The following is a 26,557-nucleotide window of genomic DNA, read 5'->3' as shown; positions in this document are numbered from 1 at the left end:
AGCCTGGTAGCATTGTGCAAGCAACTGCAGGGACCTCAATGGAAAAAGGGGTAAGGGGAGGCAACAGATGAAGAAGTGAGAGACTCAGCAGCAGTGTGAAGATTGCAGGCCTAGCAGAAAAAAGTTATAAAAAAAGCAAGATAAACAAGGTATGTCTCGTGTGTGTCCTTTGAAAGCAGAATTATCCAGTCTGTTTGAGGCTTTGTTAGATTAATCTTAGCAAATTCAGGGATGTGGAATTCCTATAGCCCGACACCCAGGACATATTGTTTGGGGTCAAGGGCAACAAGTTTTAATGTGTATTTTGTCCTTTGGACAAGTAGGCCCAACCCTCTGCAGCACAAACCCTTTGAATGCCAGTTTGCAGTACCACATTAAGGATCAGGGAAGGGTACTGCCTGTAGTTAAGTTAATATTTGTGTGCATGTGTTAATGCTGTTCAAACTGTATTTATGGTTCATTAATTGAAAGCCTTTATTATTAGGGCGAGCGCTCTAAGTAAATGTGCTTTCTGACTGCACTACTAAACGTGGTTCCAGTATGAAAATGTGTACACACGGTTTCAAAGTTTAGCAACATGAGGCTATGCATGATGCTCCCAGAATGCTCTCTGATTAGATGCAAATATTTGCAGAAGCTAGAAAGCAAGATGAATGTTTCTTTGCTTTCAATATAAAATGTTCCTAAAAAATGAAAGTAGGGAATAAAACATTTTGCTAAACTACTGTAAAATTTTAGGTACCATTTCTTTGCAGCATCATTTAGTAAAATGTGTTGATGCATGCTAAAATTTCCCCAAAATTTTCATATTGGAAAATTTGTGTAACCAGTTTCAATAAGATTATGAGAAACACAAATAAACAAGCCTTGGCAAAGCCAGTAGGTCTGACATTGGTGGTCAGCTTTTTTGTTTTGGCAATGCGTGATTTGTTTTGGCATGGCTTTTGTAAAACCTTATTGGTGTGAGAGCTCCCGGGCCCTCACCATTATAACAAACATTGGCAAACGCAAAAATTGTTTTTGGTCTCAAAAAAGCACACACTGCCACATTAGTTATTGGTACTGAACAAAACTACTTTGGGTACCGATAAGCTCCTTGTGAAAGAGCAGAAGCTGTCACTCAAAATGAAGACAGCCAACTCAGAGATAGACAGAATTTTAATAAACACAGTCATGGTTAACGCCAGACCAAATTAGGGGCCCAATTATTAAAGAAAGTCTCAAAAGTGCACCTTTGGTATATGGCTGTCGTGAATTCACAAGAATTTACATTAGTGGGGCTAGAAATTGTAATTTTACAAAATATTTGTGAACTGCATTTTAGCATGAGCTAATATGCATGTGTAAATTTGCTCATGTGAAAAACTGGTTGTTTGAAAGTTCATTTTCCCTCCAACTACTTTTTTCCCCAACTCTGAAAGAAGGTTTACGTCTGCCACTCTCAGGAGTAAATTGGTTTTCAGAAACTCAAAAGGGCATTCCAACCCTGGAACTACTGCTTACCACCATCTTTAGTCCCAATATGTAGATCTGTGGAAACGTGGCAACAAAAAATGATTACTAGTATTCAAACCCTACTATTGTATATGCCCTGGCATAATCAGAGAGGCTATATAAGAGCTATTATATAATGAGATTGCTGCCATAATTTGTGGCAGCACTACATGGCACCAAAGGGACAAGTGGATTTGTTACAGGACAAGAAGATTTATGAAGCAACCTGCCCCATGGACAAGTAGATATTTTAATAAATTCCACACCCCTTCTTAGCAAAATGATGTAGTGGCAGCAATGCTTAATTTAATATCTTGCCGGAGTTACAGATGGTGGGTACCAGCACCTATTTTTTTGTCATCAGCCTTTAGTTTTGGAAATTGCAGGAAGGATAAAGAAGCAATTAAAGATGTGCAAGGTTATTATTATTGTGAAAGTATAAATCCCAACCTCACACCCAACACCCATAAATAGAGCAAAACTGCTGCGTTCTCACACCAAAACACAGAAAAGGATACAAAAGACCCATGGCAAGGTAGTTTATTTTTACTGTACCCGTATTTATATAAAAGTTTAAGCAATGGACAATCTCTGACTTTCTCTTTCTGATAGGGAACCATGACACCTATGCCTCAACACAGAAGAATGAATCGGAAACATGGGAAAATGCCCCAATTGAAGACTCATTCTTTGTTAAAAATTGAGGAGAAGAAAGGAGTATGTTGTTGGCCGAGACAAAGCATTTGAGAAATCTGATGGATGACACGTCACAGCCAGCCTGAGTCGTGGTTCGTGAATGAGCTGCTGCACTTTGGCACCATACACAATTTTTGAAAACACCTGATCAACAAAATAAAATTATGTGGTGTGTAGTGGGCTTGTGTAGTGGAGTTAAGTGGCATGGTGTGCAGTGGAATTATGTGGTATTGAATTTACTGGAATTATCTGGAGTGGGATTGCGTGTCATGGAATGTAATTATGTGGTATGGTATTTTATGTTGTGCAGTGGTATGTGGTGAATTTAATTATGTGGTGTGCTGTTGAATTTTGTGGCCTAATGTGGAATTCTGTGGTGTGGATTGGATGTATGTGGTGTGCTGTTAATTGTGTTGTGGATTTGAATCATGATACATTTAATGGTATTATGAAGAATGGAATAATGTTGGGTAATTCTGAAATGTGGGTTGTGGAATTGTGTTGTGTTGTGTGTCAGACTAAACATCTAGGTATGCTACACAGAACTGGAAGTTCCGGATCAACCTACGGAAAAATAGATAATGAGCAATCACAGGGAATTTAAAAAATAAAATAAAGATCTGGCTGCTCCCTAAAACAAACAGTTTAATGGGCCTCAACTGAAAATAATTAGTGGTCTGTTTATACAGAAAGCGGCTCCATCTCCCACACTCTTGATGCTCACCTCCTGCAATACAGCCAATATTCTTCCAATCATGCATGACAGAGTAGTTATTTACTTTGTCGATTCCAAAAACACGTAGGTGCTTAGAAAAAGGTAAGGAATGTGCAGTATTACTGCAAATACAATACTGCTTGCACTTCCATGCTGACCCATCAGTGTGTGCCTCTAAGCACAGCCCTTACTGTAAATACTTGGCCACCACCATCTGTGCGTGGGGCCTGTCGAACACTAACATGTTTATGATAACATTCAGACAGATTAAAAGAACGTTACTAGAATTGTACCATAATGATACACATCCAATGCTTTCACCTCTTTTAAACACTAAAACATTTCATGGCGATTCCCAGTTTTAGAGCTGTCGTTTATCAATGATGGTTTAAAATATTTGCATTTGTTTGAGCGTTTCCCTGCAAAACCGTGGACGATGAGATTCAATAAGTAGGCAACCCATAGAGGCCAAATCAAAGTTAAATGGAATGCTCTTAAACAGAGAGGTGAAAGTCAAAACTGAAAGATCCGGAACTGTGTTTTAATAGGATAAGATCGGAAATGACAGTGCAGTTGGAAAGCTGTTGCTATTTAAAATTTAGATTGTCTTTTAGCAGATAATGCAATGGAAGGTGTTAACCTGGTAAATTGTTACATTCGTATGTTGGCAAGTGAAAGCATCCTCCGAATATTAGCAGTGTGCAGAGGTGGTGTGGTGTTTATACTATTTTAAGCATTCACAAGATAATGTGGGTTTTACTAACCTGCTCCCGTGTTAATTAATAACCATTGCAGAGCTTTAAACAAACAGTAGATTATTGAAGCGGTATGTAAGTAAGAAATAAGCATCCATGTTCCATTTTGTAGTTTTTTTTACATAGAAATTCATATTTTGAGACAAAACAAAATTAAAGGGGTACAGTACAGACTTGAATGCTATGCAATGATTTAAGTATTGTGTGCGTCTCAGGCTTCTTTTTCCCTGAAATGTCGTCTTCTCCGGCTCTTATAAGGTTTATTTAAGCTGTCTGGCACTTACGGTGAGCTGGGTGGCCTACCCTGTGGAATTACGCAAATGTGCCACTAAATGTAAGATGTTTATTTCTCTTTTTCAACCAGCTAAGCCGAAGTGGATTTCCATGCACCTTCTGTAGGGACGATACCATACATTTAAGTGTAAGGCATAGCTGTATTTTAAATAGGGTATTCTGAAGTGCACAAGCTAACCAAAACATCTGTATAGAATGCCCATGTAAACTTCAATATCTCAAAAACACAACTAATTATTTTCCTCATTAAAGAATGAGAGCAGGAGAACAATAAACAGGGGCAACTGGGGCAACAGGGGCAAGCGGCCTGATAACAGCCTTGCATACTAGCTGGAGAACCGAGACTGCGGTGCCTGCAATGATCATGTGCAGGAGACTCTTGATGTGCAGGAGACTCTTGACCGCCACGCATGCAACAAGTAAGAGGTGGAAGACCAAGGCGACCTTCCATGAAATAAACAGGCGCAGGGGACCTATGACCACTTTGGATACAATGAACACATTTATAGGCCTTATGACTGTCCTGTTAAGTCTATTTGTATAGCTCACTAATCACCATTGAGGGTATCCAGGCACTTGAGCATGTGTCTTCAGCTTCCTGATGAGTTGAGGGAGGCTGTTCTGTTTTTGATTTGGTGTATAAGAACGAACGACGTCCTGTTCTGCTCTTATCAGTAAGGGGTATATGTGCGAGTGAGAGTGAAGCTGCGCATAGGTGTTCTGGTGACCTGGCATTCAAGGATCAGCAGGATGAGAGTAAGGAGGATTAGGACCGAGATGATAACAGCTAGAAAGAATAGGGCTAACTACCGAATGGGCGGGAGGATGAAGAACAGGATGTCCAGGACCAGAACAAGGAGGACCATGAAAAAGTAACGTAGGATCACAAGAATAAGGAACAGGAAGGCAGGGGGATGATACTAAGACCATGGAGGATTAGGAAGATCAGGAGATAGAGCACAGTGGGCTCATTCACACACAGAATATGGGTGGGGGGCTGGGCTACCAGAAGTATCAGAGCGAGCAGGACCAGAGCATGGTGGATTTGAAGGATCAGGATGAAGCGGACCAAGAATAATACAACAAATGCTCCAGGCAGAACTTTAGAACCAAACCCCAGAGCACCAGGAGATGTGGAAATACCAGGCCCTGTTGTAGCACAAACAAGGTGAGGAGGATTAGGACTGCCAGAACCAGCAAGACCAATGCAGCTGGACCATGATGCCCCGGAGGACAAAGTCTGAAATAATCAGGCTTAGGACAGCCCAAACAAAGAGAACTAGGACCCAGAGGTCCAGGACCAGTGGGCACAGGATCAGAATGACCAAGATGACAAAGAATGAGGCCAGAAGGACTAGGGTGATCCAATTCAGGAAGGCAACCACTAAAATGACCATGCAGAACAGGACTAGGATATGAGAACCCTGGTGGACTAAGGGGACCAACAGGCCTAGGAATCTGATGAACAGGATGAGAAGGATCAAAAGGATCAAGTCAGGGGGACACGGTTCAACAGGATCAGAAGGGCCAAGATGGGGATGGGGGCTAGGAGGATTAGGATGGCCAATAGGAGCAGGTCACAATAACTGTGAAGACCAGGTATAGGATGAACAGGATTAGACAGACCAGAGCCATACTGAGGAAGACTGCAAGAGCAGGAAGTAGCAGATTCATAGGCAACCAGAACCAAAAGGTTAAGAGCTAAGAGGACCAGAGCAAGGAGGACCACACATTGAAGAGGACCGGCAAGAGCAAGGCATAGAGGCCCAGCGGAAGAACGAAGAGGATTGAGGTCAGGAGGGAAAGAGTACCAGAACAAGTTGGATATGACCAGGATGATAGGAGCCGGGAGAACCAAGCTTGGTTGCGAGGGCCAGGATGGCATGGAATAGGAACAGGATTACCAGAACAAAGAGGATTAGGACTACAATAATGAGTTAGCACAAATCCAGGATTACAAGGAGCAGGAGGATTTGGAGGACCAGGGTCAGGAGTACCATGGCCAGATGGAGGCGGACCAGAGTCTAGAGTGAGGAAGATTAGGTGGACTAGTAGAATCAGGATAAGCGGGAACATGAACAAGGCTAGGAAGTCCAAGGGAATAGACCGAATGAGACCAGGACCTGGAGTTGGAAGACCAGAACCTGGGATATGAGGACAATGAGGACAAAGATCATGAGAACCAGGAAAACCAGAACAAGGAGAACTAAAGGGACTGGTACGGAACCTAGGCCACACTTATTAGAATGTCCCTCTTGTAAATTGCTTTTAGACATGCTTCTTATTGTGTCAATTGTTAAAGTACCCCACCGTTTGAGCCTACCTAAAGCATTGATGGTATGTTTGAGCTGAAACAATCAGACCATGCAACTTTGAATTATGAGTGACAGCAGATGCTGTCTAATGCTGGCACAGTGGTCTGAGGGTGGATCGGGAGGCAGAGGGACTGATAATTGGCAGATGGGTCTAAAGTTGAATGGATGAGAAAACATCAGCTGGCCAGGTCACATGATCGGCCGTGGAGACCGGGGAAGCTGACGTCTTAAAGGGATACGGCTCTTCAAGTGTGGAAGTCTGCCAATAGAGTAGGGGACAAGGTGATAGGTAAGGCAGCAACTGCTCATCGATGGGAGAGGGATCAGCAGGCTGTACTTCGCCACACATGCCCATAAAGATATCCTTGGTGCCTAGGGGGCTTTCTGCCCCGTGGGGCAGATAAGCGGCTATTGCTCCAATCCGTCTTCTGGGGGGCAGAAATACTTTTTTGGTGGTGGGGGCAGAAAGCCTGTGGCAAATTTGTTGCGGGGTGTGGGCATGCCCATTCTGGGCAGCACCCACTCCTACATATAAAAAAGGCAAAGTTCCTGGTGCCTAGTAGGCTTTCTGCCCCGAGGGAGCAGATATGGGGCTATTGCCCCCATCTGCCTCCCGGGTGAATCAGAAAGACTGAGGTAATTTGTTTGGGGGATGAGGGCATGCCAATTTTGGGCAGCCCCTACATATAAAAATAACCAATCCCTGCTGCCTATTGGGCTTTCTGCCCCCTCAGCGGGGCATATCAGGGGGGGGGGGCAGAAAGACTGGAATTTGTTTGGGGGTGGGTGCATTGGCATTAGGGCAGCCACCACCCCTAAATATCATTAAAAAAAGAATCCCTGGTATCTAGTGTGCTTTCTGACCCCTAGGAGGGGCAGAAATACTGTTCCCAAATGTATTTGGGGGGCATGGTCTTGCCCTTTGTGGACAGACCCCACCACACTCACTTTTATAAAAAAAAAAAGAAAAAAAAACCCTTATGTCTAGTAGGCTTTTTGCCCCCCACCCCCAGGGGCAGATGAGGGCTTATACCACTCATTTGCCCTCTGGGGGGTAGAAAGTCTGTGGAGGTTGGTTGGGGGGTGGAGGAACTGGCATGCCCATTAGGGCAGCACCCACCCCTAAATACTATTTCAAAAAATCCCTGTATCTAGTGTGCTTTATGCCCCCCTGGTGGGAGGCAGAAAGACTGTTCCCAAATATATTTGGGTGGGTGCATGATTTTGCTCTTTGTAGGCAGCCCCACCCCTCTTTTATCAAATATAAATAAAGGATCCCTGGTGTCTAATGGGCTTTCTTCCCACCCGGGGGCAGATCAGGAGTAATTCCCCTCATTTGCCCCCTATGGAGAGCACAAAGTCTCTGGAGGATGTTTGGGGCAGCCCCCATCTGTCCCCAGCGGAGGCAGAAAGACAGAATGTGTCCAAGTGATTTTGGGGGGAGCAAAGACCCTTGCTCAAGGGGCCCCTCCTTGGTGCCCATTGGTGTATCCTTGCTTGGGGATCGCCCTCCTGAGGCAATCCCCATGCAGGGATCCACTAGGGAGAGGTACCATTGGAAAGGGGGGATTCTGCCCTTTCCAATGATACCTTTCCCGTCTGCCTCAGTGCTCAGGGGGCTGATATAGCCCCCTGAGCACTGAGGCCGTGAATCTGAAACTGAGTTTCAGTTTCCCCAAAATGACGTCAGCTTGACATGCACGCCGAACATGTGCACCGATCGTCATTTCGGAGAAATTATTAGAACAGCCTCGGGGATGGGGAAGCTCTTCCCCAGCTTCCAAGGGTGTTTTGTCTGAAAGGAAAGCCCTCTGGTGCCCGCACAAGAGGGAGTTCCTGTGCCATGTGCTAGGACGGCCAGGAGCTCCAGCATTTACTGCTAACACCTTTGGATCCCAAGAGCCCTAATCGCCCTCTGTCGCCCTGATTCACACAGGCGCCGCCCGACTCCCCTCGCTGACCAGATTCAACTCTACTTACGATCAGCAGCAGCTACCGACTCCTGAGCGACCGCCTGGACGCTAGCCACCCACGCGCTTTCGCTTGGGTGACTTTCACTGGCTTCATCGACAACCCTGTCCTGATGATGATCCCAACTTAAGGGGATCGAAACGCCGTTGACTTTACAGCATAATTATATGACGCATTTTACGTTTTGTGCTCCTGTTAAATTTATGCAATCATGTTCTAAGTGACTACAACTTGATCTTTTGGAGCCATTATTGATGTATAATTTGCCATTATGCGCCGATCACGCTATTCACCTTAGCACTTGCACCTTCCCAGTCACTAATTGTATATATCACTACTCACCAAGTGCCACTGGGTTGTCACATGATCTGTTCTGTACAGTGCTGTTTAACTGTATTACCATGTGAAAGACCTCCTCCTTTTTCAACTGGTGAATAATACCGCCTTTTTTAAAAAAAAACCTAGTGACTCCTTGTTGCTTATTTTTGTAATGCAAATTGCATACATTGTTAAAATTGCCTTCTTATGATACCTGTTGGGAATTGTTCTTGTTTACACGTCCTATGCACATGAGCACTGTAGGATGGGACGGCTCCGGGCCGGACAACGCATGCAAGGGGTTAAAAGGATAGGGATGCAGATTTATGTCTTTGTTGTTATTCAACTTTCTGACTTATGAAACACAGTCACCTACTGCCTCTCCCACTTATGAAGTAAAGGAAGTTGATGAGTAGGTGAAATAACTATGAACATTGCAAAAGCTACAAATATAGGGCTTGATTGAGGGTTTGGCAGATGGGCTACATCATCCCAAACATGGCTGATATCCCCTCCCTCTTATTATAAGTGAATTCTACCCTATGGCACCTCAAATAAAGAGGACAGGATATCTTTCACATTTGCGATGGAGTTGCCCATGCACCAAACTCTAAATCAGGCCCAGAAACATTTGTGTCTCTTGTACTCAGGGGATTCAACTTGCAGTCTACTTTCTCTGAGTCCTGCAAGTGTCCATGCAAAGGACTGTCTCACTGACATGCTCAACTCCCTGAAAGCTACTTCTTAAGATCTTATCAAGCTGATGTCTTATCCTCATCCTTCATCATAGCTCTTGCTGAGGATGCTCTCTTATCCCTACTCATACTTGCCAATGTGTCCCTCACTCAGTGCATCTTCCCAGAAACGTCCAAAGACAGGGCATATCTTCCTGCACCGAAACAAACCCAAACTGCACCTTGAAGACCTCACCTACCATTCATTGGCGGGATCACTAGAAAATCAGTCTATGTTCAACTCCAAGATCACATTAATGCTGACCATGTCCTGCATGACAACTAGTCTGGGTTCAGGTCATGCTGCAGCATTGAGGCCACTACCTTACATATCACAGATACTGACCACAAATGAAGATGACCTTTGCCTCCTGATATTGCTGGACCTCTCAGTTGGCTTTGACACAGTCAATCATACCACCTTCATGCACACCCTTGAGTCGTGAGTGGGATTCACCAGCAATGCCCTTGACTGGTTTTCCTCCTACCTTTTAAACCAACACTAGTTTGTTCACAAGGGCACCTCTAGGTCCCAAAAGATCCCTACCACCTGTTGAGTCCCCTAGGGTTCCATACTGTCTCCTTTCGCTTTCAAATCATACATGGAGCTGCATTGTGCTCTACTCACAGATAATAGCACCAGGTTTCACCAATATGCTGATGATATACAACTCTACTTGAAAGACTCCTCTGTTTGAGACATCCAGCACCTTAAACACTAACTGCATACCTGTATGTTTAGTCCAGTTCCTACCTGAAACTCAAATCAAACAAAACTGAATTCCTGTTATTTCTCAAGAATAACAAAAAAGAAAGAGTACAAGATTGGCTCAGTGAAATGAACCTTGGTGGCTTCAAATTCCACCTTTTTCTGAACGCCACGTTGCTTGTAAACACCCTGGACATCAACCTCACCCCAAAGGAAAACATTGCCAAAAAACAAAGATGGCCTGGTACCAGCTATCTCTCCTACAAAAAGTGAAACCATTTCTTTCAGAAATCGAATTCAGAACTGCTGTTCTAGCCCTTGCACTCTTTCATCAGGGTGTTGGTAAAACCCTGCTCCATGGCCTTCCAGACTCCAAAATGTCACCCGCTATAGTCATCTTACACACCAAGACACAATTCATCCAGGGCCAGAAGAAGCATGATTAAATTACTCCATCATGATAGACCTCCATTGAATTCCCTTGATAGCCCATATCATGTTCAAACACAGCTGCATCATTTACAAAGCCATCATGACCAGAACCCCTGCTTATCTTGCAGACAAGTTCACCATCTCCTTTGGTTCTCAGCAAACCTTCAGAAAGGACACTATCAGACTGAAGAATAAGTGTAAAAAAGAAAAAGTAAGTAATTTCCATTTATGCACCCAGTATCTGGAATAACATCTCCGTACCTATCAGGACCACCCCCAACACTGTTCCAATTTAGGAAATAGTTGAAGTCGCACCATCTCTAAAACATTCTATATTGCAATACATTAATGGTTGACCAACCAGCTACCTGTCTAATCACTCAGTGACTTTATGCTTACCTTTGACCCTGTAAATATTTTTGTGATTATACAATTTACATTACTCCCACGTGTCTAACAAATCATTTTTACATTTCAAATCAAGGTAAAAGAGCTTATTTATACATAAATTGTTGTACAAATGTGAACAATATTAAGAAACGTTTGCAATACAATATGATGGCAATTTCTACTAAGTTAATGATTGGGAGGATTTAATGAAACCAGTATATATGCTATAAAAGGAACACCACATCAGTTTTTATGTTAACAAGTCTAGACTATTGTAACTCGCTGTACCTGGGAATCAACAAATCCCAGATACTGCGTTTGCAAACCGTTCAAAGCGCAGCAGCTCGGTTTGTCACTGATGCCCCGAAACGCGCCTCAGCCACCCTTATTAGGAAGGACCTTCACTGGCTTCCTATCCAGGCCAGAATAAAGTTCAAGGTCCTATGTCTCACCCATCGTGCTTTGCACGGGCTTGGCTCTGAAGACATTAAACCCCTGGTAACCCCGTATGTCCCCGGCAGGGCACTTCGTTCAGCCAATAAACATCTTTTGTCTGTTCCTAAAACCAGCAAAGCCAGATGGGGCGACAGAGCTTTCAGCTCCTGTGCTCCTAAAATTTGGAATACTCTTCCGGCTGAGATTAAGGAACTCACCTCCTACCCCCTTTTCCGAAAGGCTCTGAAGACTTGGCTCTTCAGGCAGGCCTACCACTGACCTCCCTCTCGCCTTTCCACCATACAGCTCCTCATTCCATCTCTAGTGCCTTGACGCCCATGGGGAAAAGTAGCACTTTACAAATTTTCCCTCAACTCAAATCAACTCAACAAGTTAAATTTAACAGAGGGAAAGTAGACAGGATAAAAAGTCTAATTATTTATTATGGCTACAATACATTCATGATGTGTTTATTATTTGAATGAAATGTGCATGAGATGTCAATACAACCAAGTATCAATATTTGAATTTTGAGTTTAACTTTGAATTACAGCGAAACACCACTTTTGACATGACACAGCTTCACACTTCCCTCCATAGGAAGTCCATAACAGGTAACAGCATTCTTCCAGCCAAATGACATAATTCTACTGTTTTGAAATAGAGTATCCTCTATGGTGACTTAATAAGAGCATACAGGAATTGCAGTACAGAGGTGCTATATATACATGTAAACAAGAATTGGCACAGCCAATGGGTCTTGCCTTTGGGAACTTTTGGCTTTGCTGTAGATCATCTGTAGAACATATTATTTGCTGATGATGTGCACAATGTCAAGAAAAAATAAATAAATATATAAGCAATGAAATGACCAATAAAAAACTCTTCACTCTGTAGGAATGTGATGTATGTGTTTGCATGTGTTGTGATGTATTTACACGCATGTGTTATGACCTACGTTCATGCATGAGTGATGACATGTGCATGTGTGGTGACTTATATACATGCATGTATCAGCATGCCTATGAAGTGACGCGTGCAATTTTGTATATATACCGATTCAAGATGGATTGGTAAGTAATAGAAAGATGTAATTGCACTACAGCAAAAACACTTTTTCTAAAGCAGAGGGGCTGGTAGCCAGGCAGGAAGAAGACGCACAACAAACAGCATCACAGGAAGAGCGCAAAATATATATTTTTTGTATTGTTCTCCAAAACACAACCTGGCAATAGGCTTTCTAGCCCTCCTTTTACTGAGGACTTCGTCACTTGTGCCACCCCGAGACAGAAATTCAACTGGACTGCTACCACCACGAAACCCACTGAGAAATGCCTGAGTAAGATTCTTGTCCGGCATCTATCAACCCTATGAGAGGATAATTAGTGGAAATCAAACTCTGTTGGATTATAGAAAGAGACATTCAGGAACACTCTGAAACCAAGGATACATTTTAAAGATGTATTCTTAAAATCAAAAACGTGTATCGGTGCTCACAATGTGAATAATAACCATTATGAATATAAACAATGAAGTAGCAATGAAATTCACCAGAATTGTGAAGAGCAAATAATATTGCAACAGATTCATAAACCTTTCTTTGTGGCAATGGTTACAATCACACCCTTGCCTCTTTGGCTAACTAAACTGGTCTTAGCACCATAGGAAGGGCCTAGATTGAGTTTCAAAGATCGTTCACACACTCATACCTCGTTTGAACAATTGAGCCAATGTTCAGTAAAATAGGAGCATCTGCTATTCTTGTCTGCACTGACAGGCAGGCTGACAGATAAATACAACCAAGTGAACGCTAAATGCCCCTCCCAGTAGCCTTCAGCAAAGGAAGGTGATACGATTTTGTATGGAGCTCTGTCTCAAGTCTTTAGTACAGAAATATTTTCTTTCACTCACGCTTTGTTCTAAGCTTATGTAACGTATCTAAGCATTGTGAAACCTTTTCGAATAAAAAATGAAGTGAAAAGGCCTTGGCACCCTTTTGCTTACTTTGCTTGTAAGCAATAAACGAGAAGTGGTTATCAGCTTCCATGAAACTTTGTTCATTATTCAAACAGACAAAGAACGGAAAATTCAATTCATACAAAATAGCATGAATATATTCAACAGACTTAATTGTCACGTTACAATGAGGAATGGCATGAAGGAATGGTCACTGCATACGTCAACATTTATATCTGAATAATCAACATATATAATCCAAGCAAGGGGATAGCTAAAAGAAAAGAAAATAATATTTATAATACAAATGGCAATGGTAAAAAATGAAATTTCATATTTCTGAGTTTGCAGCACACTGGGGAGAGATAAAGAGAAAGGAAAACAGAGAGAAAGAGAAAGAACGAACCAGAGAAACAGACAGAGAGAGAGAGGGAAAGCACATGTATTCTCATGAAGGGCTGGATCAAAATTTAAAAAAAAGTAGTTTCCTGAATGTGAGCTGTGGAATGATACAAGATGGATACAAGTCATCCAGTCAAAAGGTTGGTAAAGAAGCTGTGCTCCAGGTAAGGGAAAATCGAAGAAGAGGAAGGCAAGCCACTGAATAAGAAGCAAAGAAATGAGACTGACAGGAAGGCCAATCAATGATAAGCATATGAACAAGTATATTTGCTGCTGACATGTAAAGTCTCACTTCCTCCCTATGGCTTCACTTTACATGGTACCATGACCAAGATGCTCTGTACTCTTAACAAGGCTCCAGTCACGAGCCGAAATGTGTTGAGTCCAAGATGTTAGTGGGTTTTCTATAAATAAATCTGCGTGTGATCCTTCTTCACATCCTAAAACTGCAAAAAAAGATTCTTGCAAAGAAAAACTGAGAAAAATTGAGAACTTTGTTGGGGTTGAACCATCTTACCGCATAACAAAATCAGCCTGATCGATTTGCTTGCCGCAGCCACTCCCCTTCAAGATCCCACCGTTTCCAACGACAGAGCACTTTTTCAGCGGCAGCTTAAATGGACTTTCCTTAAACAGAAATCAAGGCCATTTGTCAATATTCGCAGGGCAAACAGGGACAACAAAAGCAAAGCAACAAAAGGAATCATAGCAGCTTTTTTTAGGATTTACCAGGTGTGGCCTGTGAAGGTAAGAGCGGTGGGGCAGGGCTCGTGGGTACTCGACTGGCGACGACGAGGGAAAATGAAATATTTATTCCATTTTCCCTCGTTGTCGTCTGTCGAGTCCCCAACCCTACCGCTCTTACCTGCACGGGCCGCTCCTGGGATTTACACATTCATTTTTTCACAAATAATATTTTTAAAGTGCATCTCTCGCAGAAGAACACTTTACATGACACAGGTGTAAGGCAGTGGTATTAATATTATCGGTAAAGACATTTTCTTCAAAACTTGTAAATGGGAAAACTTTGAGAGGGGGCAGTCTCAACGTGTGTGCTGTTGATCAACATATCATTGTAAAGAGAAATCCCCTCCAAGCCACGAGGAAGGATGTAGTGCATATTTTCGTTGTCATATTCCAAATTAGTTTAATGCTATATTGAAAATGGGCGAACCAACCCAAAATGAAAGATAACACTATTTAGAAATTGCAAGATAATGGAAATGTGTGTGGACCTCAACTTTGTGTCTTTTGCGCCCCAAATTATGTTGTGATGGACATCTGATCAGACTCCAGGTATCTCTACATGTGCTCATTGTGCTGTAAAGTTGCCATAACCGACACTATGGTACCTGAACTGTTATTTTCTGCAAAGGTTTTGAGACCGGTCATGGGCAAAAAAGAATTTCTGATGACCACTGCCTTCTTATTAAACTACTTGGCATATAGTCTTGCCTGCAATTTTCTTTCAATACCTCTCGCTTCTATCTAAGTCCTTTCACCTTCCATTAGTTTTTCAGATTGACAAGTCACTTCCAACTCCCCTTCACCTAAAGCTACTTTTGCGCGTACCATAGCCTCTCTTGTTATGGCCTCCAGCTTCTGAAGACTGGTATGTGGCATATGCCACTGGAGACTGGAGAAGTAATGCATTTCTCTGGTTCTTACATGTCATCCTTCCCAACAATCTAACATGATGGCCTGCAGGAAATGATCCCTTTCTAAGCTCCCTTAAACCAGAACATTAAGGTCTCCCCAATGATCAATTAGATGAATGTATAATCGATGAGAGGTTCTAAATAAAATTAGAAAGGTTCCCTGTGGCTGGCCCTAAACACAAATCTAATTAACTGTCCCTGGAGGGAGCTAGCTTGGATGATTGACCATCCGAATAAACACAATCGTTGCTGTGGATGTGTAAACTCAATTCTGCTACATATACACACAGAAATTGTCCAATTAACTCCCACTAATTACTCAGTTCACAGTCAGTCTTCTCTCTCAGCTACACAAAAGTAGGTGGTCTGCTATAAATACCTATTCACCTGCATTCACACAACTGCTACCAAAAACTTGTTCTTAGCAGTGAACAAGAGTGTTATGTCGTAGATACGGATTTAATTGAAAAAATGAAAGTGCATAAACCAATCATATTTCAGTGAAGAGGAAATGCTGCCATGCATTCCTGTGTGACCCTAGCTTTGCAGGTACACAAAAGGAAAAAGTGTTCAGACCCATCATAAGGTATTTGGGACCAGATTTAGCCATCTTTGGCTCAATGCGTAAGACAATTTGCCTTGTTGTGTAACAACCAGAGGGCAGGAATTTGCCAAATTTACCAATATATGGCACGATCCTACTCTCTGCATGTGCAGGCACACAATCTACTGCCTAGCACCAATGCAGGCACTTTTGCATCATGGTGAAAGGATGCCTGTGTTGTAGGCAGGATTCTTTTTGTGCAGGAAGTTAGTCCTTCCTGTACAAAAACATTCCTCTGGGGGCAGACGGGACATTCACCAATTTTTGGCAGATGTCTTGCTTCTACCAAAACCCTAACTATTCCCTTTATGTAGTAGTTCAAATTTATTGATATTGCTTGGTTAATTAATATCATTGCAACATTAAAAACATTTTAAAGCGTTTAAAGGAAAATATATGTTGTAGTTTTCTTCTAGGAACATCATAGAAACAGCATACTATAGGTAAGGAAATAAATACTAATGTCCACTGCTTCTACTAAATAAAATACTCCATTAGGAAGTCTAAAAAAAGCTACAGGGAAATCCTTATATAATGTAATATACTCATCCAAGAAAAGCTGTTCCATACAAGTTTTACATTTAACACAGCCAAGGCCTTATTACAGAAGTACCCCTCGCATTTCTGGAATAACGGCGCGCAACTTTTTTTTTTTCTTTAAAGGTCCAAATACAGGCTACGTTGAACCCTGTACAAGGTTTTAATTTTCTTACTTTTACTGCACAATGTTCAAATGTTGGCTCAGCTGGTCACTTAGCTGGTGAAGTGGAGACATTTCTGATCCTCTTCCTGCCAGCCAGTTCTCAGAGGTAAAGCAAGTAAAAGACCTGCTTAGTGACACCATGGCCAAGCAGAAGCCGTTTAATCCAGGCTTTGTACGAATAATGACCTGTATTGACTATGCCTCAAAGAAAGGGCTTGTGTAAGATTCTCCCTTGAGGCTGATGAGATAAATGGAGGCACCCTCTAGAGACCGCCAGACACCACCAGCTAAGTGCAATCAAAATGTCCACAACATTGAGTTTCAGTCTGGGTACTAATTGTAGTCCCCAGAGAGGAAGCCAAGAGCGATGCTAAATATTTCATGTAATAATTAGAGCTCGGACTCTGCAAAATTGATGTAAAATGTGTATCATTTAGTGTTGAAAGTGTCTAACAGTTCTGTGTCGCACATAGAACAGTCATAGTGCGCACAATCAAACTGTAACCATTTAACTTCTCTTTAAAGTACTGACCATCTGTCCTGCACAGGAACAGCCATTGTATTTGTCACACATGCTATTCATGATGTAATCATCACAGACCAGCAATCTGTATTCCTAAAGTAAAGTCCCTCACAGGACAGGAACACGACTAACATGCACAAGCCATGATGGGGTCATTGAACTGCCATGTTATGTCTGTTGATTAGGAGCAGAAGCTCATGCAGTAAACAGAGCTACCAGAATCAGAAAGCCCGGCTTGATCGAATTCTGCAACCAATACATGACGTTAATGATGGAAATAATGTCATGTTGTCACGTGTCAAGACAAGCAAACGGTGCACCTGCTCAGCCAGCATGCACAATGTTGCAGCCATAATCCATCCTGGCAGTACAGGAAGCAACCATCTCTAGGATGAGAAGCATAATGTCAGTGCTAGTGCCAAGGCCTACATTTATTTGATTCAGTTGAAAAGGACTAATTTAACCCTAACTTTGTTACCTGACATGATACAAGCCCAGGGACCAATTCTTATCACCTGTTTATTGTATGAGGGAGCATACCTACAAGGAAATGATGCGGTGCAGCAGCAAATTTTGCAGTACCGCGCTGCATCTTCAAAAAACGCAGGGACGCGCCATATTGACAACAATATGGCGAAACCCCGTGTGTTCCCTTGTGATGCAGCTAAAAATAGCTGCCTCTTGCCAACACAGATTGCAAGGGTGCCCGTGTTGCAGAGAATTATTGTTTATGTGCAGAAAGGTGTCCCTTCCCGCACATAAACAACCAATAATGACGATTTTCTACCTCTATGTGTTCTGCTTTCTATCGCACTCACACAGAAGCAGCAAATCATCATCATTTAATGATAGTTAATGTGCAGTAAGGGACACCTTCCTGCACATAAACAATCATTAAAGATGTTTTTCTCTTTCTATGAGTGCTACAAAATGCAGCACACATAACAAAAGCAAATATTAGGAGAAATAAAAGTATTTCTCCTCGTTGCGCTAATCGAATGACTGCTTTTTGCATGGCGTTAGTCTTTGCTTCTGCCTCAAATTTACAGATCTTTGTAAATCTGGGGCAGCATCAAAAAGCACCCACAACAACACCCATTCCACGCCCTTTTCACGCAGACAACTGCATGAAAGGGTACCATTTTTAGAGAGTGGCATTAAGCCATGCAAAGTGGCTGAATGCCTCTTTGTAAATAAGGTGAAGGGCATTGCACCTCTGTTACATCCTCAAAAGTGACGTTCCGGTGGTGCAATCCCCTTGTAAATATGCCCTGGGGAGTTCTGTTATAACAAGGAAGGGTGGTTCATGGAAATTATGGCCAGTATAGACTTCTAGGCTGGGATGGTCATTTAAGAACTTCCTTCCAGGTCTATTGCTTCCAGTGGTGACGACTGACTCTGTGGAAGCGCATCAGCTTCTTGCATCCCTCGCCGAGCTGCAGAGCAATCTTGTCCCTGGTTAGTTTCCTAAAATTGTGGTTCCGCATAAAAAAAACATCGATGAAGGGCACAACGTGTAGCCTTCGCTGCAGTGAAAGAGGTGACCTCGTAATGAGACTGCAGCAAACAGCCTCATGTGCTCATCCCTGCAACAAGGACAATGCTGCCCACAGCTTCCTGGTTTGGGGAGGTGACTAGAACTCTGCATCGAGGCCCTAGGGTAGTTCACAGATGAGACTATTGGCAGTAGAGGACTTGGAAAAGTGGCGATGAGAAAAAAGCCACAGAAAGGGAGCATAGCAGCAAGAAGTACCAGTGAGCAGAATGACCCAGTGTTGCATATGCATTAAACCTATGTTGCAGTTGGAATTGTAAAGCAAATCAGTTCACGACTCTATCTAAAAAAGTGTGCAGCCTAATTATCAATTAGCAGGAAACTCACAGAGTGCTTATTTTGTCGAAGTAATAAACTAGGCCGCGAATAGTTATTAATAAGGGGAGGCCATCAAATCCCATGGATACGCCCATTACTGTATATCTTGCTCTTTTCCTACTAGTGGTTAGTGTAATGTGTTGCTTAACTAAAAACTGCGCATAAACTATAAGCGAATACAAAATAATTTCTATTTGTTCAGAGGCGATTGCGAGAACGTCATTGCGCTGGTCCCATATGTAGTAATTAAGGCTTACATTCACAATGCGGTGGGATCTGGGTGTAAGTGTCAGTAACTATGACATTTCTCACCCACTCTGTTTCCAGGGAGCTAGAAGCGTTTGCTCCGGTAGGTTTCTTTTAATTACATTCTGCAAGGTTTTACACTAATTGATGTTCTCGCTGAATAATATATCTGCTGTAAAATATTCATGACTTTCATGTAACACATTCAGTAAACAATCTTTAAACAATAAGAAATGTTTTTGTCTGCTCATGCAAGAACTGATTACCATATCTCACTTTTCGTTAGAAGGAGGTACTTCGACCCTCTGGTAGTGACAATGACCAGAAATATGCTCTGTGTTGGGCTACAGCAGAGGTCTTCAAACTTTTTTACTTTAAGCCCCCCCTAAGCAAAATATTTTGAGGTCGGGCCCTCCTCCAAAACTTTATGGCAAGGGTTGGGGAGCGGGAGAGACATGGCTGCGTGTAGGGAGCGGGCGGGGCTTATGAGATGATTTCAGGAATACTTTTTCTATAGCTTATGTACCGCACCAAATATGAGATTTATAAAACAGCAAATGCATCAAACATAAAACAGATATCCCAAACAAACTGCTCCCCATAATTGGGGTGTTGTGAGCCCCTCACACTCTTTGACCTCAATGCAACTATACCTGCTACACTAATGATAACTGCAGGTCTGAGTAGCAGGCTATCTCCTCTGCCTCTTTTACCTCTTCCCCACCCTGATGGATCATCACCTCTGTCCTAATGCTTGAAAGGACAATAATCTCTGATGCCCCTCTGTAGGTCTCGCCTACACAGAGTGCATGCGCTGCATAGGAGGAGACCTCTTGGAATCGATCCGCTTTTTAGGCCAAAAACGTGCACACATTGCATTGCTTTCAATGGCAAAGCGTGCACATTTGGCGATTCCCTTGGAGCGAGCTTTGGCGACATCTGTTTGTAATTAACAAACAAATGCAAATAGATGGTGCCCCTCCTTGCTCCTGCAAGGAAAACGCTGTGTGTGCCCTCGGCTGCACTCCCCCCGCTTGCTCCAATGGGCGGTAGGCTGGGTTATGTGGAGGCAGAGTTAGATCAGATTCTCCAGTCTCTAGTGAAGGTGGGATCAGCCCGCCTCTGTTAACATACAGCCTATGTGAAAGGAGGGTCTGGGCCGCCTCCGTCAGCGTCCTGGGCACAGGATGTAGGGTGGCGGTCAGCCCTAAGCTCCACCCAGGTGCGTGTGGAGGGACGGCCTACAGTTTCTGGTCAGCCCCTTGCATACCCGCAGCCTGTTTGGAATCTGCATCTACCCTCCCATTTCAAGGCTGAGACCAAACCCCGGGCCCGCTGGTTGTGTCTCTTACAAAAGGTAATCTTCACTGCTAAACAGAGGGGCAGCAGGAGGAGGTGGTGGGTGACTGATAAAAGGACCGGGAGAGCTGAGGTCAGCTAATCGACGCCCCTAGAGAGCCCATTCACAGCCCTACCATGTACGACTGCATGGAGGCCTTCATGCTGGCACCACACCCGCTCTACGGGTGACCAACCCGGGCACCTGAATGCTGCACAAGGCCCTGTTCAGCCCCTGCTTCGGCAGCCTCAACCCCTTCGGATGGCCACAGCCCGTGAGCCTGCAGTGTGAGTTGCACCGGGCTTTGTGTTGTGTTTCTGCTGAGGGTGGCAGGCGGGCAGATATTTGTGAAGCGTGGCTCTCTGAGAGAGAGTGTGGGCTGGCAGAAGATGAGGTCTGCTAATGCCACCTGTGAGAGGTGGGCAGGCATTAACAACCCTCTGCCTCGAGGCACTTCTGGGGACTTCAGATTGGCTCCCTCCGGTGCAGGGATGGAACACGGTTCAGTGTGCATTGGTGACCAACACTACGCCCCCTGCCGGGTGACAGATATGGACTTGGATATATCTCTTTTGGACACTGAATCCAAGGGTGAGGCAGGCTACCCCCCTAGGGTAACACAAAAGGACTGGGAATACTTCCTTTGAGAGCAGAAGTCATGTTCCGGGATGTTGCCCCTTCCACCCCATGCTGGCCGATATGGCCTACTACCTACTATGCCTCTGGGACATTGGAAACATAAGCTGCAGTATTGCCCCCCTGCTGCTCCCAGGTGACAAGATATGGGCTTGGGCTATCTCTAGGTAAGGTGGTGTCATGCACTGCGCTCTTGTCGCCTCTCCAATCCGCGGCTAAGAATTTGAATTGGGGTGACTGAATCTGGGAAGCTGGAGGTATGAGCTGGGGTATTGTACTGTATTTGGGCGACGGTGTGGGCTGGCTCTATCTACCACAGTGTGCTCTGGTCACTTGACCCATTCTCGTTCAAAAGTAGCGCCCTCTAACCACTATGTGTGCCCCACGCTCACTTTGAATGAAGGGGGATAAGAGGGCCTTAGAAATTGTGTTCAGAAATGTTTCTGCACATCTAACTTCGCCAGAGAGGTTTGTTTACATTTTAGTTCAATCAATATTTTAGTGTCTGTAGTGATTTGATCCTGTGTTAGTGGACTGACAAAATGAGCAACAATATATTGGACATAACGACAAAATGAGCACGCCATAGGCTCTACTGCCTTGGTACAGGACACAAATGTCCATTAAAACAGATGGCTTCCTTCTTATTACTAGGACTATCTAGTCAGCCCTAGTACTACACTGCTTGGTCTACAGGTTTGACTTGGCTGGTGCATCCTGATTTCTATGTGGTACATGTTGAATGTATTTTTTTGACTTAACCCTTTCTGCTGCCCGTGCATTCCCTTCCCTTGCTCTCGTTCTGCCAATTGCAGTGTGTCTGCCTGGCCTCCTTGGAGTCAGTGACTGATTGTTTACTTTTTAATTGTGTCCCAGTACCTCTGCTCAAGCCAGCCCATTGTACTGCCTTAGTGTGCAGGTTTCACAGTGTTGCCAATCAGGGGCAGTGAGTGTACTTCGACATTCTTAGTTAACAGCTGTGGGCTTTTTACGGTTAGTGATTGTTCTGGCACGGGGGAGGAGATATGCAAAGTTTTCTGTGTCTTATCTTTCTCTGCCTGCATCCTTGCAGGGGTCGATGGCTATTAACTTGGAGATTTGACCCTGAACAGAACCGAGGGGATGCAGCATTTGAAAGAAGGCACTGCAGGGAGAATCTCAGTTTTGGGGGAGAGGGGCACCACTGCTGTGATGCTGTTTTGTGTGCCTTTGCCAGTTAGGGTTGTGAGTTTGGAGGAAGGGGACCCTGGCCAACAACATGAATGAATAATCCAGAGCTGCATCATATTTAGTTAAAATGTCTGCAAACCTGTATCTTGCATAGTGTGAATGCGCAGCTTTATTGCCAGTCCTTATATGAGATGTAAGGAATAGGCAGAGTGGGGCTCAGGTTGTACTGGAAAAAGAAAAAAAACTAAGCCTCAGTAAACCGTTTCCAATGGTATGCAAATGGTCTTTAAAGACCTGTGAAAAACTTGGGCGTGCTGGAGCCTTAATAAGACTCCAAACATTGCAATCCCATAGAAGCACACCCACTGATCTCTGGCCCCATGGCACTCAGAGGGCTTTGGAGTAAATAAAGACACCCCGGAAATGCAGCAAATAAACATCGCTGCACTTCCAGGCGTCTTCATTTACATGTACTTGCAGAGGCTTTTGCGCCCCCTGGGAAGCCATCCACGCCCGCCCCCCCCCGGGGGGCGCGCCTCACAGTTTGAAGACCTGTGGGCTACAGATTGCAGGGATATACCTGATCTTAGCATCAACGCCCGCAAATCTTGTCACTAAAATGTGTGAACTAGGTGAAAGATTAATGTGAGCATGGACCATGAAACAACACCACCTTGTAAAATGTAATGTAGTCTCAGTAATGTTTCTATTCATACAACTCCTCCTAACCTTGTACGTGGGTATTGCATGTTTGACTAGTAGGTGTGGGTTTATTATAGGGATGTCAAGGCCTCCACGCCGTTTACAAGAGTTTACAAGAGTTATCTGCTAGATTCAATGAGTGTCACTCTGTTCGGTGGCACCATGTATAACTCATTCCTTGGGGATTTAGTTCACTTTTTGTGCTGCACATTTTCAGTAGCACAACTGTGCCAAAGGAGGATTTTACAGTATGCTGCCTGTTGGGTCACATTTTTACAGCAAAAGTGAGACGCTATAAAAGGAGCTAGAAATACACATTAATTGGCCTAGATCTCTTAACGACCATACAAATACACATAAAGCTGGTTTCCCTGGGCAGTCATCCCATTTTCTGCACACTGTGCCACAAACACAAGACTAATTAGTCCAGTTAATGTAAGTCTGTATGTTGGTCTATTCGTGGCACCTGGAATTGTGCTGAAGCAGCTATGGGGTATTACCAGTGGTGTAACGAATGTTGATGGGGGGACCTACAAAGTGCATGGAGGGGCCCCCTTCAGACTCACTGGATGGCAAACAATCACCTGCTTCTGAATGCCAGCAAATCAAAAATCCTCCTCTTCGGTAATGCGCAGAAAATTTGGACCAATGACTGGTGGACATCAGTCCTAGGCCCTTGTCCCCCCCCAAAACAAATTCAGCATGCAATCTAGGCTTCATCATTGATGACAAACTTTCTATGGCTGAGCACATTAATACCACAGTTCGCACCAGCTTTGGCCTTTTGAGAACCCTTAAAAAATGTTTACGTGGATTCCTCTTTCCTCTCGGATGCCCCTTGTCCAAGGCCTCATCATTAGTCGTTTAGACTACGGCAATGCACTACTTGCAGGCATCAACGAGGAACACTTGTCTAAACTCCAGGTGTTGCAGAACACAGTGGCCAGATGGTCCTTAATCTCCCACCTCGCTCTCACTCAGCCCCTTCTCTAAGGGCCCTACATTGGCTTCCTGTGAAAAAGAGGATTATTTTCAAATCCTGCTGTGTGATTCACAAATCCCTCAACAACAATGGACCCAGGTACTTAGCAAACAAACTGAGAAGGTATGAACCAGCCCGACTCCTCCGCACTTCTAGCAAACTTCTCTTAGCCGTACCCAAAGTGCTCACAATCAGAACTGGAGGCAGCGCATTCTCCAAACTCGGTCCAGAAACCTGGAACTCCCTTCCATTTCATCTTCGCACTGAACATAACCACAAAAGCTTTCACAAGCTTCTGAAAACATGGCTCTTCCGGCTCGAATGAGTTATCTACTACAGTCCTCCTGTACCCTACTGGCGCTGTGAGACCTACGGGTGATACACGCTCCTAACAAATTCCAAATACATACATACATACATACATACATACTCAGGAGCTCCCAGGCCAGGGTACTGTGCTGAGGGTGCTCCCTGGAGCTCAGGTCCACCCCGACCTGCGGGGGCCTTTGTTACACCACTGGGTATTATTACAGAGAGACCGTGGGGTATAGTCACAAGAACGTGTGATGACTACCGCAAGAGTAGCGTAATGCAACTATCAACATTGCAGCCTATCGCAGGAAAATAACCCTGTGTCAACGTGGAATTCACAAAAAGGCGGTAGCATGAGATAGACACCAGATAACGCAGCAAATGTCCACGTGAAAATCAATGCCATGCCGCAAAAATGCGATACGCGAATGCAAAAAACATGCAATGAGGCCAATCGCGGGACAAAAAGTAGCGAAAACCAGCCACAGGCCTGCTAATCTCACGTGTCTGGCGGGACAATGCACCATAAAAACCCTGTGAAAAACACATCAGAAACAAGCCAAAGCAATTAGCAACATGGATGCACCCAGACCGAGCGCAGAGGCCTACTCGAACCCCACAACACCCACAGACCACCAGCAAGGAACAACGGGGTCGGGGAAGGCCAAGGAGAAGAGGGAGAGGAAGACGGGGTGCAGACCTCAGGAAAACAAGACCAGCGTCATGGAGGTGACAGAACACTACCAGCACTGACCCACAAGCAGATCACCTGGAATGCAGTCGGAGTACCGAGCCAGGAGGCCAATAGGCGACCGCATTAAGTGACAACCTAAACCAGGCACCAACCCGCTGCCAACAGGAAGGCAGCACCGGCAACCGGAGGTGGCAGTCCAGCGCCACCGGAGGAGCTGGAGGAAACCCAGGCCACAGTTATCAGTGTGGAGATGGTGCAAGGAGTAGGGAGAACGGACACAGCTCGAAAGGACCAAACACAACACTAACAGGGAGTGCAACGAACAGGGCCTGGGGGACGGGAGAGATGCGCACAATGGCACACATGCACAATGAGGCATAGCACACTGCACACCCACAAACATCCAGGATCATGTCCCAGATCCCCTTGGCACACTGCAGCACACACACATAGCACTAACAGCACACCCACATTGATGACAACGTGGAACTATGCACATAGCCGACACTGCAGAACAGAGGACACAACTGGCTCCGCACATGCACAGAAACATGCATACTACAGCTGACAGCGCCGGTAACAGTGAAAGGGTAGTGTACGCGTACAACCACACATTCGTCATGTAGTCCAAATGTACACATACCCGCAGACGAATCCAGCACCCCCAAACAGTCACAATGTACACTGCCATACAGTCTGCATGCAAACTAGCACAATGCGCCAACATACATGCCAACACAAAGGCAACACACACCTCCCCATCACATCGCAGAGGGGCACACAACACCTGCAGCAGAGCACATAATACAACACATCATTGATGCTGGAGAGGACCACTACACCGTCGACACCGACACCCTACAACAGCCCATGGATATCCCACGCAATCCCCCACCAGAACCCAGACAGCCAAACTACTCAGAGGAGGACACCGAGCCTGCAACAGACACACATCAGGAAGTACCCGCAGGCACAGCTGTCTCACGACACTTCACCCACCCACACATGGCACCCCAATGACATGTGTCAACTCGCCAAGGGGAGGTGGCCCGAAAGGTGTGGGTGGGGGCTGAACCCATGGTATGCGAACTAGGACACATATGTAGGGGTATATCACCCTACAGGGCCCACCCACACCCCACTAAGGAGACCCACGCTGCTATAGAGACACATGCAGATGCACATTCACAGCACAGAACCAAGCCCAGGGGCGCGCAATTAGCGTTCACACACCCATGTTGGCTGTGCGTACGATGGCCCTCCCCTCCCCACTACCCTCACGAATGGAGTGGGTGACGACAAAGCTACATGTCCACGCCCCAACCCGCTGCCTCCAGTGACGTGTCTCCATCCGTGGTACACCGCACAATGTAAAGTCGAAGGGCCCACATGCATACTACAAGACCACAGGGACACACACAGAGATCATGTTGAACTGGCTACGGGCACATGCGCCCGGCCCCTTTATTGGCAGAGCCACACGTACAGTGACGCCTGTG

General features: G+C 44.6%; 1 protein-coding gene across 1 annotated transcript in view; it reads right to left on the bottom strand.

The window, feature by feature from the left end:
* The window catches only part of ST8SIA1 (ST8 alpha-N-acetyl-neuraminide alpha-2,8-sialyltransferase 1), a 554,515-nt gene that overhangs the window by 138,001 nt on the left and 389,957 nt on the right, over positions 1–26,557 (bottom strand). Inside the window, exon 3 of the mRNA XM_086920406.1 lies at positions 14,134–14,243. Coding sequence (XP_086776532.1) covers positions 14,134–14,243 — 110 coding nt within the window. The remainder of the gene's footprint in view (positions 1–14,133; positions 14,244–26,557) is intronic.

Source organism: Lissotriton vulgaris, chromosome 1_1, assembly GCF_964263255.1.
Source record: "Lissotriton vulgaris chromosome 1_1, aLisVul1.2, whole genome shotgun sequence".
Taxonomy (NCBI): domain Eukaryota; kingdom Metazoa; phylum Chordata; class Amphibia; order Caudata; family Salamandridae; genus Lissotriton; species Lissotriton vulgaris.
The sequence above is the reverse complement of the archived record's forward strand: the minus strand, read 5'-3'. Positions and strand labels throughout refer to the sequence as shown.